Here is a 16,741-nt window from a genome sequence, read left to right as displayed (position 1 = left end):
GAATTTGAGACATTTTGTTTTACTCAAGAATTACAAGACTCTACAAAAATGAAATTTAATCACATGTGTCTATGATAAGCCAGAGTATCTAGTTGAAATGTAGGACATGTAAATTTACTAAAGTCTTTACTATTGCTGAACATCTTATTGAATGTTCTTGTCAGTTGGTTAACAATGTAACAATTAGTACAAAAAGCAGTCTTCTTTTAATTACCTATGATAACTACAGACCTATTTCTACAGTCCTTTTCTTCCAGAGGTACTCAAGGTCCTTCCTTTATGTTTAAGACACTTATTATCTGAGTTTCAGTACATGGCACAACTGTCCTGATGATGCTTTCTTCTTTTTTTAAAAAAAAGCTTGAGACAATGAAAAATCAAGCCACAGAATGGGAAGGAGGTATTTTCAAAATACATACCTGATAAAAAGAGGCTCAGTCATGTGCCATTGAGAACTGCAGATTAAAACATCCATGAGATACTGTTGCTCCTATTCAAATACACTATTCAGAGTTGCTGAAGTCCCAGGACACTGACATCATCAAATGCTAGTGAGGATATGGAGCCGCTGGAACTCCCCATCATTGCTGATGGAAATGCAAATGATGCAGTCACTTGCAAGCACACTTTGATATTTTCTTACAGAGTTATAACACGAGGCTTACCTTTTGATCTATCCATCACACCCCTGGGTATTTGTAGATTGAAAACGTATATTCACATAAAAACCTTGCTTATGGGTGTTCATAATAGCTTTCTTCATAACTGTCAAAAAAGTTGAAAGTAATAATTGAGATCTATTTCAATAGAAGAAAGCATCAACAATTGATGATATAACAGAGTATTACCCAGCAGAAAAATGAAAGGAACTGCTGTGCCCCTAGAAGACATGGTGGTACCTTAAATATGTAGTAGTCTACTTTCTATCATTATAACAAAAAACTTAAGATATTAACTTAAAAAGAGAAAATTTGTATTTTGGCTGGGAATTTTAAAGGTTCTAATCTGTGATCAGGCAGACTCAGCACTTTGGGCTTCTAATGGGGGTGACAAATGGCAATGGGGGATGCATATGGTGAAGAAAAGTGTCATCTGATGGCCAGGAAGAAAAAGAAAAGACTTTCTTTTGGGCCAGGGTCCCAAATTCCCCACCAGGGCCCCAAAGTCCCCTCAAGGGCCCACCTTTGACAACCTATGGAAATCTTCCAGAGTCTCACATCTTAAAACACTACCTCCTTCAAACAGTACTACCCCTGGTAACAAGTCCTTTACACAGGTTTCTGGGAACATTCCATACCCAAACTGTAGCAAATACCTATTTTTGAGTGAAACAAATTGACCTGAAGGGTTGCATACACTGTATGACTCCAACTGTGTAGTATCTGGGAAACATAAAAAGCACAGACTTAAGCAAAGATCCAGTTTCTGGAGGCTTTGGGGAAAGGGAAGGATAGATTAGTGTAGCATAAGGGATTTTCAGGGCAACGAGAAGAGACTGTATGACACTGTGTGATGCCATGGTGCCTATGTGGTCATGCATGGCACAGTCCTGATTCCAGATGTGGACTTCAGGTGATAATCATGTATATTCAATATTAGTTGTTTTTCTAGAAATCTAAAGCTACTCTAAGCTTTTTAAAAAAATCTTGTCTAATGAGTTTTGTTTGTAGGAACAAAAACAAAATAGTAACCATAAAAATTTCCAGTCCATTCAGAGCAAATCTCTGTTCAGGCACTGAAACAAGGTGAGAGTGACATCTACAACTAGATGTGGTGTTTTGTCAAGCTCTGAGTTTGGTTGTCCAGCATTACACTAAATCAGAGTCTTGTTCTTCTTGTGGGTGTGTTAACTGCTGGATAACCAGTAAACAGCTGAACATTTCATGACTTATATGTCACATCATGTCACATCAGGAAGTGGGGCTCAAAACCACCTCTCTCACAATCCCAAATGTATCTAAGCCTTCACATGCCTTTCTCCTCTCCTTCCAGGCCTTGCTATTGCCAGTGCCCTGATAGATGTTTCACAACAGAAGCCTTCCGATAATAAAGACAAGACTTCCGGAGTCCGGAATAGAAAACACCTCTCCACACGTCAAGGAACTTGTGTCTGAGGAAGGAAACCAACTTTGTACTGGTTTACTCTGCAGATGACTTCTGCTAAAGCTGTTCTGTGCCTTTGGGTTTTATAGAGGCCAATCTCCTATAATCCAGGGCTCAAGTACAGTTCTCTCTAAGTGGGCAATGTCCCAAGTGGCCAAAGAATGTTGATGAGTTTTTATAAAAGTAACAGTGTTGTTGGTCACCAGTAATAAAGTCAGTTTTTATGGCTATCTTAGGCTTATAGCTTACATTAACTTACTATGGAAAAAAGATGTATATTGTTTCTTAATGCAGATGAAAATATGTAATTCGTATAAATCAACTGTTTATATCCCAAGACTTTAAAGACAGACGTTTTATAATGCCTGAATGATGAGACATGTACAGTTTTTGCCTCATTAGTAAACTTAGGTCACCTGCATGTGAATAGGAAATGAACAAATCACGACGGCTTTAAATGCTGTTTTGTCTCATTGTAAATGTGAAAGCAAGGTTTTGATCTGATAGGATGCAGGTCATGTGCTTTAACACTCCATGTGACCACCTGGTATCCAAAGTCAATTTGAAAATGCAGCCCAGACCAGTCCATTTGGATGGATGTGTACAACTTCTCAGGAGGTTTATTAGAATTCTGAGTGTGGCGGACATTCCTGTTGTCCACACCAACTGCCTAACTCATTATCAGAGCTGATAGAGCTTGGACAGAAGCCTGTCCAGCAATCAGTTTTCCCCTCCTTCCACAAACAGCCTCAGTACCACCTGAAGGGAGCTGCAGTAATTCTATAATATACAAGCTTCTGCCCCAATCTGGCAATTTTTTTTTCAATTGCCTGGGAATCATCATGCCAGTCCCAAGTGATCTATCTGCATCTTTATAAGAACCTATCGTTCTCTTCGGGCCTTTCTCCCCTATGTTAGATTTTATTTGCTTTTTACGACCTTTGGAGAATGTATTCTAAAGGTAACCTTCCAAGTTCTTTGTTACCACCTGTTTTGCCTAGAACACAACCAGAGAAGAGCAGGGTCTGGCAAGCACCAGCAAAATCCCTGTTTCCAACAGTCACACTGGTGTCATGGGAAGTCTGCAGCTAAAAAATAAGTTCATCGTTGGCCACATTCAGAACATTCTTAATGATGCAAAACCCTGAATTTTGGCAGAAAGGAAAAATAAAGTGACTGCTTTCACATTGGAATGTCCAATCATTTGTGTCCTATAATCAACCAACAACAGCTCACTGAAGTGCAGCCGTATTAACAGCCCCAGTCTGGAACTGCCATTGTTAACTTCAGGGTGAAGAACAATGAACAAGATATCCAAAGCTGCTGTATACTATATAGTTTTGTTTAATAGGAAATCCATTTAAATCTAATCGATGTTTAGTACTATATATGTACTTTTCATGTTCTTTGGATTTCTGGAAGGTAAAAACATCCTACAGTTAAAGCCTAGTTACTTGCATGCCATGGTTGTACAGTAGCAGATTATGACCCTATTGCAATATTAAATATTTATTTCAAATGCCATGTATACATAGTCAGCTGAATTTGATGAGGATTGGATGTGATATGTAACAGAAATGACCACAGAATATGTAGCTACATCTCATAAAACACTATTAGGTTGCATCTAACCATGACTGTGTCATTATTTTTATAATTAGGTATATGAATATAGTATATATTCCTTATGTTGGCATGATAATTTTGCTATTTTCCATGAACTAAAAATAAGACAAATTTGTAGAATAGTTTTAGTCATTTTCTCTACAGCCTGTGGGGTTTGAGTGGGGGCAGAAGGGCTAATTCTTACCTCCCAGGACATTCTCTCTCAGAAAAAGTTAAACAAGTTTGTAAATGTCTCCTAAAACAATCAAGTAATTCAATCAGTGTCTTTTTGGACACTTCACATGTTGATTTTTCTCATGAAATAATAAATTGGCAAGACTGGTGACCATACCAATATTATTTTAAAATAAGTAATTGTCCAATTTGTTCAATCCTGTAACAGTTGTCACTAGAGAAAGCTTATAGAACAAAAGTACAAGATCCAGACTTGTCTGTAAGCTCTGTCTCAGCTATATATTTACAGAGGCTCACCAAATAACATTACTGTGGAAGAATTGTCCGGTTCCATCCACCTTGCAGCCTACTGGGTTCTTAAAATTTAAAAATTTAAGTTTTAGAGAATTATACTTAATGCAATGTTAAAGTCATACTATACCTTTCTGGGCCAAATATTGTTAACTCTGGCCAGTTACACAATATATTCTCAAGTTATCGAATCATTTCCTGGAAATAAAATTCTTCACTGTCAGGTGAAGTGAATCAAAGAGGATCATCACTCCGCATCTGTGTCCTGTCCCTCCCACCCCACATGTGTCCCTAATGTTTTAAAGTCAGACTGTTTCATTTTATTTTAATCAAACCATGTATATACACAGATGCTTTCTGAGCAGTTAGTGGCTCAAATAATGAATTCTCTTGAAAACCTACTTTAATGGAATTCTGAACATGTCAGTGTAGATCGACTTGGGAAAATCTTTAGAATTTAGGATTTCTTACACTGCCAAGTATGAAAACTTTTGATTAACTAGAATGAAATTTTAAAAATTAACTTGAGGACACTGTTTGGAAAACTAGAAAATTCCTGGTAAAAACACAGTGTGCTTATATTTATTGGTTAATTAGTTAATTGTAAGAGAGTTAAGAGTCTCATAATTGTTTAATTGAAGGAAAAGCTGAGAGATGCATAGAGATTGGTGCTGCATTCTATAATTGTGTGTGTGTGTGTGTGTGTGTGTGTAAGCATCTATATGCAGGGGTAAGTACATGTGTGTGTATGGAGGCTAGAAATCAAACCAGGTGTCATTCTCAATCATTCTCGTGATCATTTTTTTTTTTTTAATTAGAAGATCTCTCACTGAATCTGGAGCTTGCTGATTTGTCTAGACTGACTAGCCAGCGAGTCCTCGGGATCCTCCTGTCTCTGTCTCCCCAGTGCTGGATTGTAGGCACCAGGCAAAATAGATTGCAGGCTATTTTTTTTAATGTAGACTCCAGAGAATTGAACTCAGGTTCTCATGCTTACATGGAAAAACACTTTTCCCTCTGAGCCATCTCTGCTGCATTCTATTCAGTAAGAAAACGTTTTCATTAGAACATCCATGTAATCCTTGCTATACTTTCCAATGTCTTGTTTTCTTTAGGCATTAGTGAGGCAGAGGTGCCCGTGTGACTGGTGCCCATACCATGGGGTCATTTAGAGAACATTTTGGTGGGCAGACTGGGTACTACTTTAAGATATATGTGTGTGGTGCTGGGCAAATTTCAAAGGCCCAGCCCTTCCACCTGTAGTCAGGGTGGTCCCCACTGTAGAGGTACTGTGATCCTCAAAGACAAGATTTCCCACGTCAACACCCAAGGCAGCATAACTGGTATAACCGTGGGATTACCAGGCCGCTTCTCTCTTCTCATTTGATTTATGAATTCATCTTTTAATTTTTAATGCATCTTTCCAAGTTAAGGTTTATATAAAAAGGCTTCCTAATCTGAAGTTCCTGTACTTCTAGGATATATTTTCCACTACCACCTTGATATTTGGGTCAAAAGAAAGAACTCTGGTTATTTCTAAATCAATCCAGTTTAGTGGAGACTTTTTCAAATAACTCCTTGATGACATTTAAATAGAAACACCAATGTTTCTGTCACAAACTAGGCAAGAAGCAGTGAATGCTTGCCTTGTGCTGCTGTATGTGACATCTTTTTCAGTGAGCATAGAACTATGACTTGAAATAGGTTTGATATTTTTAAAAAGACCTTGAAAGGTGACCAAACTAATTCTACCCACCTACACTTTTTACCAAACCCACTTCTAAAATGCACTTGCTGTTTACCAAGGATGAACTTGGCACTTGTTTGAGCATAAGAATTATCCCAGTTAGAGCAGATTCCCAGCTTCAGACTCAAGGACTGGGGTGGCCTGTAGGACAGTCTGCTCGATAAGCTCCTCAGGGACCCTTACCAATAGACAAAAGGACACATGACCCTGGGCCTGAGAGTTTCCTGTGTCTGTAGTTAGAGGAAGTTCTTTAAATATTGAATTCATCACTCTAATTCCAAATGCTTTGCATATTTTCCAAGGACTCCAAGCCATGTGGTTGGTGCTCAGTGTTTTCCTTACAGTACACATGTAACGTTTTTTGGTTTTACCTAAGTTTTAAATTAAGAGTTATGACTGTAGCTCCTTTCAGTATATATGTGTATAAGTATGCATACCCATGTTAAAAACATATTGTGGGAAAGTTCAAATCCAATTTTAAAAGCCAGCATTTTAGAATATAATGTGCTGTTGATCAGAACTCTAGTTATTGAAGTAAAAACATTGGCCCCTCCATCCACCAAATGCAGGATGTATGTGTGGCGGGGGGAGGCGGGTTGGTTTTGGTTTTTTGAGAGTCTTGCTGTGTGGCCCAGGCTGGCTTCAAACTTGCAATTGCTCTGCCTCCTGAGTGCTAAGATGATAGACAGGCGCACTACACCCAGCCTTTGTGTTGTTACCCTTGTAAGAGCTTGTAGCAAAAAGCAGAAAGGCCCCTCCAAGTGGAAGACTTGATTATGAAATGTGTGTGGTTGAATTGCCACATTCAAAATACAATTTCTCCCCTTCCCTCTTCATATTTTCACTGAACTTTTCTCCGCAGGCTCATTGAATCACATGCTGAGCACTTGACTTTTCCTGAACATAAAAGGTTGTGCTCATGAGAGGCCGGGCAGCTAGGATTCCAGACTCATTGAGGATCTGTGCCCTTGGCCTTGTGTTTCATGTTTACATTTCCTAGTACTGGGACTTTGCACATTCTAAGGCAAGTGTTTTGCCACTGAGTTGTATCTCAGATTCCCAGGGTCTCACTAAGTTGCCTAGACTGACCTTGAACTGAAGACCGCCTCCCCCCTTTCAGGCTCCCAAGCAGCTGGTTTTACAGATCTGTGCTTCCAGGCTGGGCAAAGCCTCCCCATTCTTTGGCAAGTGTTGAATTTAGTCCCTTGTGACATTCTGGGCCTTGTGCTCTGCCAAGCTTCAGGCAGGCGTTAGGAAACAGCAAAGTTAGAAGGACCCACAAGCCCCTCTTCCTTCCTGCTCCACAGAAAGATCAAGTACCTGTGGGGCTGAAGAGATGGCTCAGTCAGTTAAGTGCTTGCCATGCAAGGATGAGGGCTTGAGTTTTATTCCCAGTACCCACATAGAAAGCTGAGTGTAGTGTTGATGCACTCTGCTGGTGACTTAGAAACAGGCAGATCCTTGGGGAATAGGGAGCTCACTGGCCCGCCAGTAAACCTATAAATTATTTGTTTAAGGTGGACAACTCCTGCGGAACAACACCCAAGGTTGACTCTAGTTTCCACACATACAGGCACAGATTTGTGGGTAAATCCCCATGTAAACATGTACACATACCTGCACAGACAGGAACTTGGTTCCTGAAGTGGGTGGAGGAGCTGAGGTTTGCACGCTGGAGTCCCTTCCTCTTGAAATGACACGGCAGCACCTGCTGTGTGAGCCTCTGGGCCCTTTTCAGCTTTCTGATGGTGGATTTATGGCTGGATGCAGATTTGAAGATTTTTGTCTCAAACTGATTTTAAGGAATTTTTCTCCTAGAAATGTGAGTGGCTAATGTGAGCCCTAGGCATTCTGTCAGCTCTGTCCCGTAGCCCTCTGAACACACACAGACCCCCCTGTCAAGTCCACGTGCTTCCCCACATGTTTAGCATCTGCGTACCTGACACAGCCACAGTAGCCAAGCTTCAACAGGTGGTATCACTGGTTTGCTTCCCAAATGGGAAACCACGGTGTCATTTTGAATGAGCTATAAACTAGCACTTTAGCTCTACTTCATTTTCACCTGCCTGCTTCCCAGCCCTACACCTTTCATTGAGAAAATAAGTCTCCCCCTTTCACAGACTGGGAGCAGTTCTAATTAAGATACTGAATCCTCAAAGTATACCGCAGAAGCACTGGACTCTTCACCAGCACAAAATTTGACTGCTGCTGCTCTTGGCAACAGTGGTGTTTTCACTCAGTGGCTGTTGAAGCTTAAGCTTCTTTACACGAGCTCACGAAGGAGGCAGATGAGCATGCGCTAGAAATTCCACCCAGGAAAATAGCATTAGCAGAAATAGACTGTGGTAGCAATCCTTTGGGTTTCTATAGACCCTGTTGCCCAAAGACATCTTAGATCATGTGCTTTCTGGTGATCTCTAAGTTCTCTTACAGGAGGTCCTATGCTGGGGCACAATCAAATTCTACCATAAAGTCAAAAACAACCCCCTTTTAATACCTTGGGTCAGTTGTCTATTTCTGTGATAAAAGTGTTCATCTAAAGGGAGGGTAAGAACATGGTTGGGAATGGGGTGGGAGCATATATTCAAAGTATATACTTGGATGAAACTGTCCTATGAAACCCAGTACTATTTCAATAAACATACAGCAATAAAAAGAAAAAAGCGTGCCTACCTTACCCGAGTTTTGTGGTTTTGTTGTTGCTGTTGCTGTCCTTGAAATGAAAGTAGAGCATAGTTAAATATCTTGTTACTATGAAAAGTTCAAAGTTAAATTCAGTGAATCGTGAACACTGATATTTATTTCCCTTGACCTTTAGGGGGTGGGGGGACACTGGGGGAGAGTAACACTAAGAACTAAGGTGAATAGAGGTGCTAAAGTTTTCAGATAATTAAACTGTAGTTGAAACCAGTGGTGTGTGTTGCCTGGTGATCCAGAGTTGTGCTTTTCAGGATTTTGAAAACATCTATTATATATTTTAAACATCACCTTCCTCAACTTTTTTAAAAAATTTATATGCCAGGCATGGTAGTTCACACCTTTAATCCCAGCACTTGGGAGGCAGAGGCAGGTGGATCTCTGTGAGTTCAAGGCCATCCTGGTCTACATAGTGAGTTCCAGGACAGCTGGGGCTACAGGGATACCCTACCTCAAAAAGACCAAAGGAAAAAAAAGATTATTATAGTTTTAATTATATAATCTAGTGTGTGTTCGCGCACGCGTGTGTGTGTGTGCACTTATGTGTGCCTGTGTATGAGTATGTGCATGTGAGTGCAGGTTGCAGCAGAGTTCAGAAGATGTTGTCAGATGTCCTGGAGCTGAAGTGACAGGTGGTTGTGAGCCACCCAACATGGGTACTGGGAACAGAGCTCTCGTCCTTAGGAGGATGTGCTTAACCACTGAGCCATCTGTCTAGCCTCCTTCCCTTCTTCAACTTAAATAGCGGTTTTGTAGCCAACACTAAGGAGCTGCTGGACCGTTTCTTTTCCATCAGTACATGTCTCCTGACCCTTCATCTGCTAGTCAGCTCATTCCTCCAGCTATGGACTCACACACTCAGACCCCTATTAATGCTTTGAGAATAAATAAATAACATAAAACAGGCCTGTGCAGCTCCATTCCCTTGTGACGATACGCACTGGCAGCAGTAAACTTTTCTTTTAGATCAGCTTGTTTGAAATACGATGGCACTTAAAAGGGAAGGCTGGCTGGAAGGACACCAATAAAAATACTAGCTCCACTTAAAACAATTTGATTTCAACCTGAAATGAATCACCTTGCAACACAAATAGATAATGGCAAACAGGATGCTCAGCCTGTCAAGTTCTGAGAGTCCGACTCCAGGTTCACTTGAAGCTTGTTACCTGAAGAATAAAAGAATAGTTCCCCAGTATCTGTCTGCAGATGAACTACTTGGAAGTGAGAACTCTGAAACTCCAGTGTCCACTCCTGTCCAGCTGATTTCTGAACTGGACACTCTAATTTGACCTTCCAGTGCCAAAGAAAAAACAAAACAATAAAACAAAACATCAACGTGCGCTGATGAAGGAATGACCTTTCTCTAAGGGATAACCACAATGTATCATTGGTTTCTCACAAGGCATGTCTATGAAGGGGTTATAGGAGTGGGTGATGACATGTAAGGATGACTGCTCTGTGTCTTCACACATGCTATCTGATATTTTGGTGACTTGACTTCCCTTTGCTGAACAATGTCAAAATATGGTTATGTAACAACCTTAGTGATTCTTATGTGAAAATCTATCACTGAGTTATTTTGGTTTGGCAGGTTGGTGAACTGAGGCCTATTCTATCCTGAAGTGGAATCTCTAAAACCTATCATACCTTCACAGAAACCACTTGGAAGAAACAAATTTTCTAGTGTTACACAATATTACAACTATGATTATAGTCCTCTTCACTGCACTGATACAATTCATAGTAACATTTTCTTTTGATACAAATTATATATTCTTGATGGAGTCTTGAAAATCATTCTGAGGTAGACTCTTAAGAGAAGATTTGTAATATTTGCAAAGATTATGGCAATGTCAAGTTTATCAATGTGATGAATAATGATTAATAACTTCTGCAAAGTTTACAGTCTACTGTCTATTGGTATAATGTTTAATTCAACTTGTAAAGCATGCCGCTTCCTGACACTAAAATTAAATGTGATCTCTCCATATTAGATTTTAATCACATTGCTATAGATCCAAGATGCTAGCATTGTTTGGGAGTTTTGTGCTTTTATTTGATCTAAAGTGATCTATAAGCTATACAGTGAGCCAAGGTACCCTTCATTTCCCCTGTGTGGAGCTTCTTTTTCCCAAGGAGCATGTGACAACTGTGGCTGTGGAGCCTTCAGAGCCTGCAGTGTTTAGTACAGCCCTAGTGCGTGTAGCCACAGCTCTTTAGTAGGGTTGCTTTTCCAGTGATCGTGGTTCTTCAGTGTTTTCCAGATTCAGAAGGTGGAGAAGACCTTCTACCTCACTGGCCCGCACATACACTTATGAGGACTGTGTTGGGCATATAAAAACTAAGTGATAGGATGTGCTATGACAACTTAAATTCCCATCTGCTTGCCAAGACTCATAAGCCCAGCACTCAGGAGACTTAAGGCAAGAAAATCATGGTACGTTCTAGGCTAGACTGGGTTACATAGTTCTAGGCCAGCCAAGGCAGAGGGAGAGAGACAGAGAGACAGAGAGAGTCCCTGCCTCAAAAAACTCACTTCCATCTGGAGCTGGATTTGGTAAAGTTTAATATTTTCTGTCCACTGTGAAACAGTTAAGCTGCTCATTTGCACCTAAGCATTTTACACAAAAGTTTGGAATGTGTGTCGCAACAGCTCTCAATTTCTCCTTCAATACTGCCGTACACAAAAAAAAAAAAACAAAAAAAAAACACTTTGAAAAGCCCTCAACAAAATAAGAAAACAAAAAATCTTCTCTTCCCATTGGTCGTTACCTAGATAGATATTTTTTCTTTCGATAAACAATCTACAGTGTGTTTACTGAAGCCTGGGCTGATGGTCCCCAGTAGTGTTTACAACTTGAGTTTTATTCCAACTGCTCCGTGGAATAAGTCCTCCGTGCAGAGCAGGCAGGCCCCTCTGGAACTGGAGATTATTTGTTCTCTCACTGTTCTAAAGGTAATTAAGGAGCATTGCATGTTTCTCAATTAATGATTTCTCATTCAACAGGGAATCTTTGATGCTAATTTGTTTTAATCAGGGCAGAGGCTGCTCAAAAACTCCAAACAATTCACTGAAGAGGAACTAGGAATTTTTAATCAAGTGGAAGAGATTTAAATGCTATGAGAGACGCATCCATCATGTGCCTTCAATTCCCCTTCATTTAACTGTGTTCTTTTGGTTTTATAAACCAACGAAAGATTATTGAATGGATCGTATTACACAGCTCAGTTCTTTCCTTGTGTGTTTGTGTATGTGCATAATGGACCTCAATTTCTTCTGTATAAAGCCTGTTTACATTCAATCTTCATGTCCATATTTAAACTGAATAAAAAGAACAAAAAATGCAGTATGTTTAAACATACATCTAAGGCCTTTTATTGTCCACACCAATTATGGTGTGTTTACATATATTTACATACATGCAGTGAAAGAATGATGGAAGATACATTATAAATGAACTTTAGAACATTCTTTTCATCCCACAGACACCGTCACTGAGTGGTTGTCTATGTTTGACTCTAGCTGAAAAAATGACTTCAGCAGGTGACTTTGCCTTATGAAAGTGAATATTCAAAGTTGCGAACTTAGAACCACTGTCGTTCTTTGCTAATGATCAGGTTTAGTCTTGTTCTAATGTTTTCAAATCAAAGTAACTTTACAGAAGTCAGTCATGTGAAAAGGAGGTGCTTATTTTTTTTTTCTTTCTATTTTCTCTTCCTGAATATAGAAAAAAATATCTTGGCAAATATTTCAGATGTCTATCTATTTAAAAACTTATTGTGTCATTATACTGAAGTGGAAAAATGTTTGTTTTTTTTTTTAAACCAGTGGTTCTTAAATAATAGCATCCATCAGAATAAGTTGGATTCACAATTGTTAAAACAGAGACAGGTTTTTGTTTGGTTTCTGATTCAGTAAGTCAAGAGGTACCCCAAATTTTTCATATTTGACAAGTTCTAAGGTAATGATGGGAGTCTTGAGGGTCCCAACTGAGGGACTCTTGCATTCAAATCAAGGTGGCCATGATTTAAATGCAGCACTAATCACTACGTACTTCCTTAAACACTAAGGTATATGTTCCCCAGGTTCCTTGCCATAAAGTCATAGTCTCCAGCATGATTTTCTGGCCTTGGATAGGCAGAGCCAGGAGATGGACCTGGGTAACAGGGATGATTTTAATGCTTATGTTTTATATTTTGGTGAATGTATATACAATGCAATGCCACATTACAGCAATGCTTACAAAAACAGCCTGAGCTAGCAACCATTTTAACCAAGAAGGGAGGCAAGCTGCTCCGTTCCTTCGGGATTTTCTGGGAGGGAGCTAGGCTCTCAAACCGAGGCCTCACTCTCTCTTGTATTAAAGCTGTATATCCGGCATTAAATGGGGAAGGAAAAGCAGACCTTAGCAGAGAATTTTGTTCCTTCTGACCCCTACTGGCCTGAACCAGCAACTGTAACCACCACAAACAGCAGTTTAATCCCACCTGCTGTTTGCAACACAAGTGAGATAATTATCTGGTTGCTTCCAAGGAATATGCTGTTTGCAGTACTTCATATGCAACACATACATTCACACATTTTTTTGGCAAAGGACATGGAAGAGTCACGTGATTAAGGCTATATGTTCTAGGTTACAAGAGGAACACAGCCTACTACATTGTTTCACATTATGAAGGAGCTGAGATAGTGTTAAATGATCTCGGAACTAAAGTTTAACCTTTTGGTTGCAAGGTTAGGTAAAAGTTATTTGTCCAAATCATTTCCATATTGAGAAAGTCATTTTCGTATATTTATTTGGGGTTGTTTGTTTGAGACAGATCTCATGTAGCCCTTAGTAGCCTTGAACTCACTATGTAGCTAAAGCTGCCTTTGAATGCCTGATCTTACTGCCTTCATCGCCTGAGTGCTTAGAATATGGGCACCTTCATTTTAATTCACTGAGATCCTGATGAAGGGTTTTGCAGGAATTATAAATGTTTGGAAATTAACTTTTGGGTAGACGTGATGCCCTGGTCCACCTGTGTTAACAAAGCCCAGTAGAAGCCGAACAGCTCCTTTTTCCAGTCCTGCTACTCAGAATAATCTGGGGCCCTGTTGGGCATCTTTGTTTTTAATAAAGGCTGTGGTTTAAGGCAACAAAAGTTTATCTTTTACTATGCTACCTGTTAAACATAGAGCAGTGATTAATTCTTAACTGACAGCCTTGGAGAACTCTACTTAAGGACCCAGATCTTTTCCTTAGAGCAATTGTTTGTACAAGTGGTAAAATTGTTCAAAGGAAGACCTTTCATAAAGCCTCTGACTGGGGTAGGGGTCCACCGCTGCAGAGCTTGCATCCTTTACCCAGGGATTCCAGAACATGTGACAGTTGCCTGGGCATCTCAGCTGTGTGATCATCATACCCAGTATGAGTAGCCCAATTACGGTTTGCTTGTGTTCCTGCAGATGCTCTTATTTTCTAACTCCAGATCATAAGATAGTTTGGAGTCTGAATGGTTACCAGTTGAATTTATGTGTTGCTTTGAATGGTTGACTGCATTCATCTTTGCCCTTGAAGTTAATTTACAAATATGGAATTAATTCATGGACATGCAGTCATAGCAAAAGATGACTCTTAGGGATAGAGGGATGGTTTAGAGGTTAAGAACGCTTGCTGCTCTTGCAGAGGACTAGAATTCAGTTCCAAGCACCCATGTTGCATGGCTCACAACTGTCTATAACTACAGCTGCAGGGGACCTAAGGCCTCTCCAGGCACCCTCACACATATACACATGCTTACAAACACACACATAGATAACAGTGTTCTAAATCTTTTTTTTTTTAAGTGGCCCTATTGTGAAATGTGCCATCTGCAAGTTCTAATATGTAATAGCACCTGCTATGTGGCATGTTATTTAATCCTCTTTCAACCAGCAGGAGCAGAATAGTAGAGCTCCAGTCTTACTGAGGCATAGACCACTGGTGTCTGAGCTTGCATGGCTAGTAAGTGGCAGATGTGAGAAAAACCACCACAGATCACTGCTTCCCTCAAACCTGCTGTGCTTGAACATGGGCCCTTTGTACAGTGGCAGAGAAACTGAAACTGATGTCTGCAGCTCTGATCACCATTCTCTTCCCAATGACAGGGATGGTTTTAACCAGCTCCCTACCTTCCCTTATCTAATGAGCAGTCTTAGCTTTTGGAATAGTTCCAGCTTCCATGTAAAGGGAATGAGCTCTACCTCTCCCAGCTCCAGGCAGCCTCAGATGTTCAGATGCCCATGACCCACGGTACCCATGAGTCAGTCTACTTAATCACAGTCGTCATCAGGCATGTTCAATCAGATCCAATCCAGTCATATTACATCACAGAAGTGCAAGTGAGCTAACTGAAAGTGACTTTTGCAATTACACTGATAGGATGTGGTCATCCCAGCAGTCCCCCACTTTGCTTGGACTTGCACATCGCTGGACTGACGCTGCACTACTGGCTTAGCCTAGTGCAAGCACTGACCAGCACTGCAGGAAATCAGGGCTGTCACAGAGACTCACTGTCTGTTTTCACTACTTAGTATGTGCAGTACACAGTGCTCGTCTTCTCCTCAGGCCCTAACTGAGCAGCTGGCTCTGCCTTTATTACCCTGTCTCTCAGCTTTGGAGAAACAAAGCTCAGCTTATCATGGGTGCTCTAGGAGGTATTTGTATCAGGTCAGATCGCCCCCTAAGCTCCTGGGAGGAAACCTGAAATTCTCCCTGGAATGCTAGTGTTGGGACAGCAAACACTAAGTGTGCTGGATAGTTTAGTTGTCAATTTGACAACTGATACCTGGGTAGAGGGAGCCTCAATTGGGCAATTGCCTCCACTGGACTGACCTGTGGCCATGTCTGTGGTGTGTCTTCTTTATTATTGAGTGATGTGAAAAGACCCAGCTCACTGTGGATGGTGCCACCCCTGGGCAGACTGTTCTGTGTTGTATAAAAAACCAGGCTGAGCACAGGCCAGGGGAGCAAGCCAGTACGCAGCATTCCTCCATGGCCTGTGCTTTAGTTCCTGCCTCCAGGTTCCTGCCCTGGGTTCCTAGCTTGGGTTCCCTCTGTGATGAACTGTGACCCAGAAGACATAAGATAAATAAACCCTTTCCTCCCCAAGTTGGTATTGGTCAGAGTGTTTTGTCACAGTGATAGAAGGCAAATTTAGGACACCAAATGTCTGTTCTTCTCTTGGCAGATTCCATACTGGCAGGAAGTGACACACGGCACTTCCCATTTAAAGCATGCTTTAGGAACTAGGCAACTTGTTCTGGGGGGGGGAGTATGTGCACATGCCTGTGTACATGCATTTAGATGCTAGAGGTCAACTTTGGGTCTTTCTCAGTCACCTTCCACCATATTTATTTGCGACAGTGTCTCTCGCTAGCCTGGAATTCATCAGGTAGGCTAGGCTAGCTGGCCAGTGCCCCTCAGGAATCTGCCTGTCTCCACCTCTCAGCATTTGCTACCATGCCTGGCTCTTTTTCATGTGGGTTCTGGGGCTTGAACTGGAGTCCTCAAGCTTGTGTGGCAAGTGCTTTAGCAGGTAAGCTATCTCCCCAGCATATGTGATGCTCGATGGAGTTCCAGCCTTGTCCCTTCATCTGTCTAACGCAGGCCTCTTCAGGACATCATGTCTGCATCTGTCTGGATTCTTACTTGGTATAGTGCTGGTATATTTATCTATCACAGTTTCACACTTTCATAAAACTAGCTCTCAGCTGAACATGCTAGAACCTCTCAGCACACTGCAGCTTTACCATCTCAAATGTGAAGATGGTGCACAGATCTTCTGAGAGGCATTGATGGGGTAGCAAGGTTTCCATCTGTAATTTCAGGTCACCTTGATGGTACCTTACTTGGTATAGTGCTGGTATATTTATCTATCACAGTTTCACACTTTCATAAAACTAGCTCTCAGCTGAACATGCTAGAACCTCTCAGCACACTGCAGCTTTACCATCTCAAATGTGAAGATGGTGCACAGATCTTCTGAGAGGCATTGATGGGGTAGCAAGGTTTCCATCTGTAATTTCAGGTCACCTTGATGGTACCTAGACTGGAGAGAGAGAGAGGGGGGGGAGGGGGG

The 16,741-nt window shown here is 41.0% G+C and overlaps 1 protein-coding gene across 2 annotated transcripts in view; it reads left to right on the top strand.

The window, feature by feature from the left end:
- Positions 1-3,727, top strand: part of Atrnl1 (attractin like 1) — a gene marked incomplete at its 5' end in the record, with an annotated part of 630,201 nt that extends 626,474 nt beyond the window's left edge. For both annotated transcript variants that reach the window (XM_017800920.1, XM_008844317.1), the window contains 1 exon segment: positions 1,993-3,727. In XM_017800920.1, the coding sequence (XP_017656409.1) occupies positions 1,993-2,114 (122 nt within the window).
- Between the last annotated feature and the right edge of the window lie 13,014 nt (positions 3,728-16,741).

Source organism: Nannospalax galili, unplaced genomic scaffold (assembly GCF_000622305.1).
Source record: "Nannospalax galili isolate Female #2095 unplaced genomic scaffold, S.galili_v1.0 scaffold1362, whole genome shotgun sequence".
In the NCBI taxonomy this organism is placed as follows: Eukaryota; Metazoa; Chordata; class Mammalia; order Rodentia; family Spalacidae; genus Nannospalax; species Nannospalax galili.
Note: the sequence above shows the minus strand (reverse complement) of the source record. Positions and strands in the feature narration are given on the sequence as shown.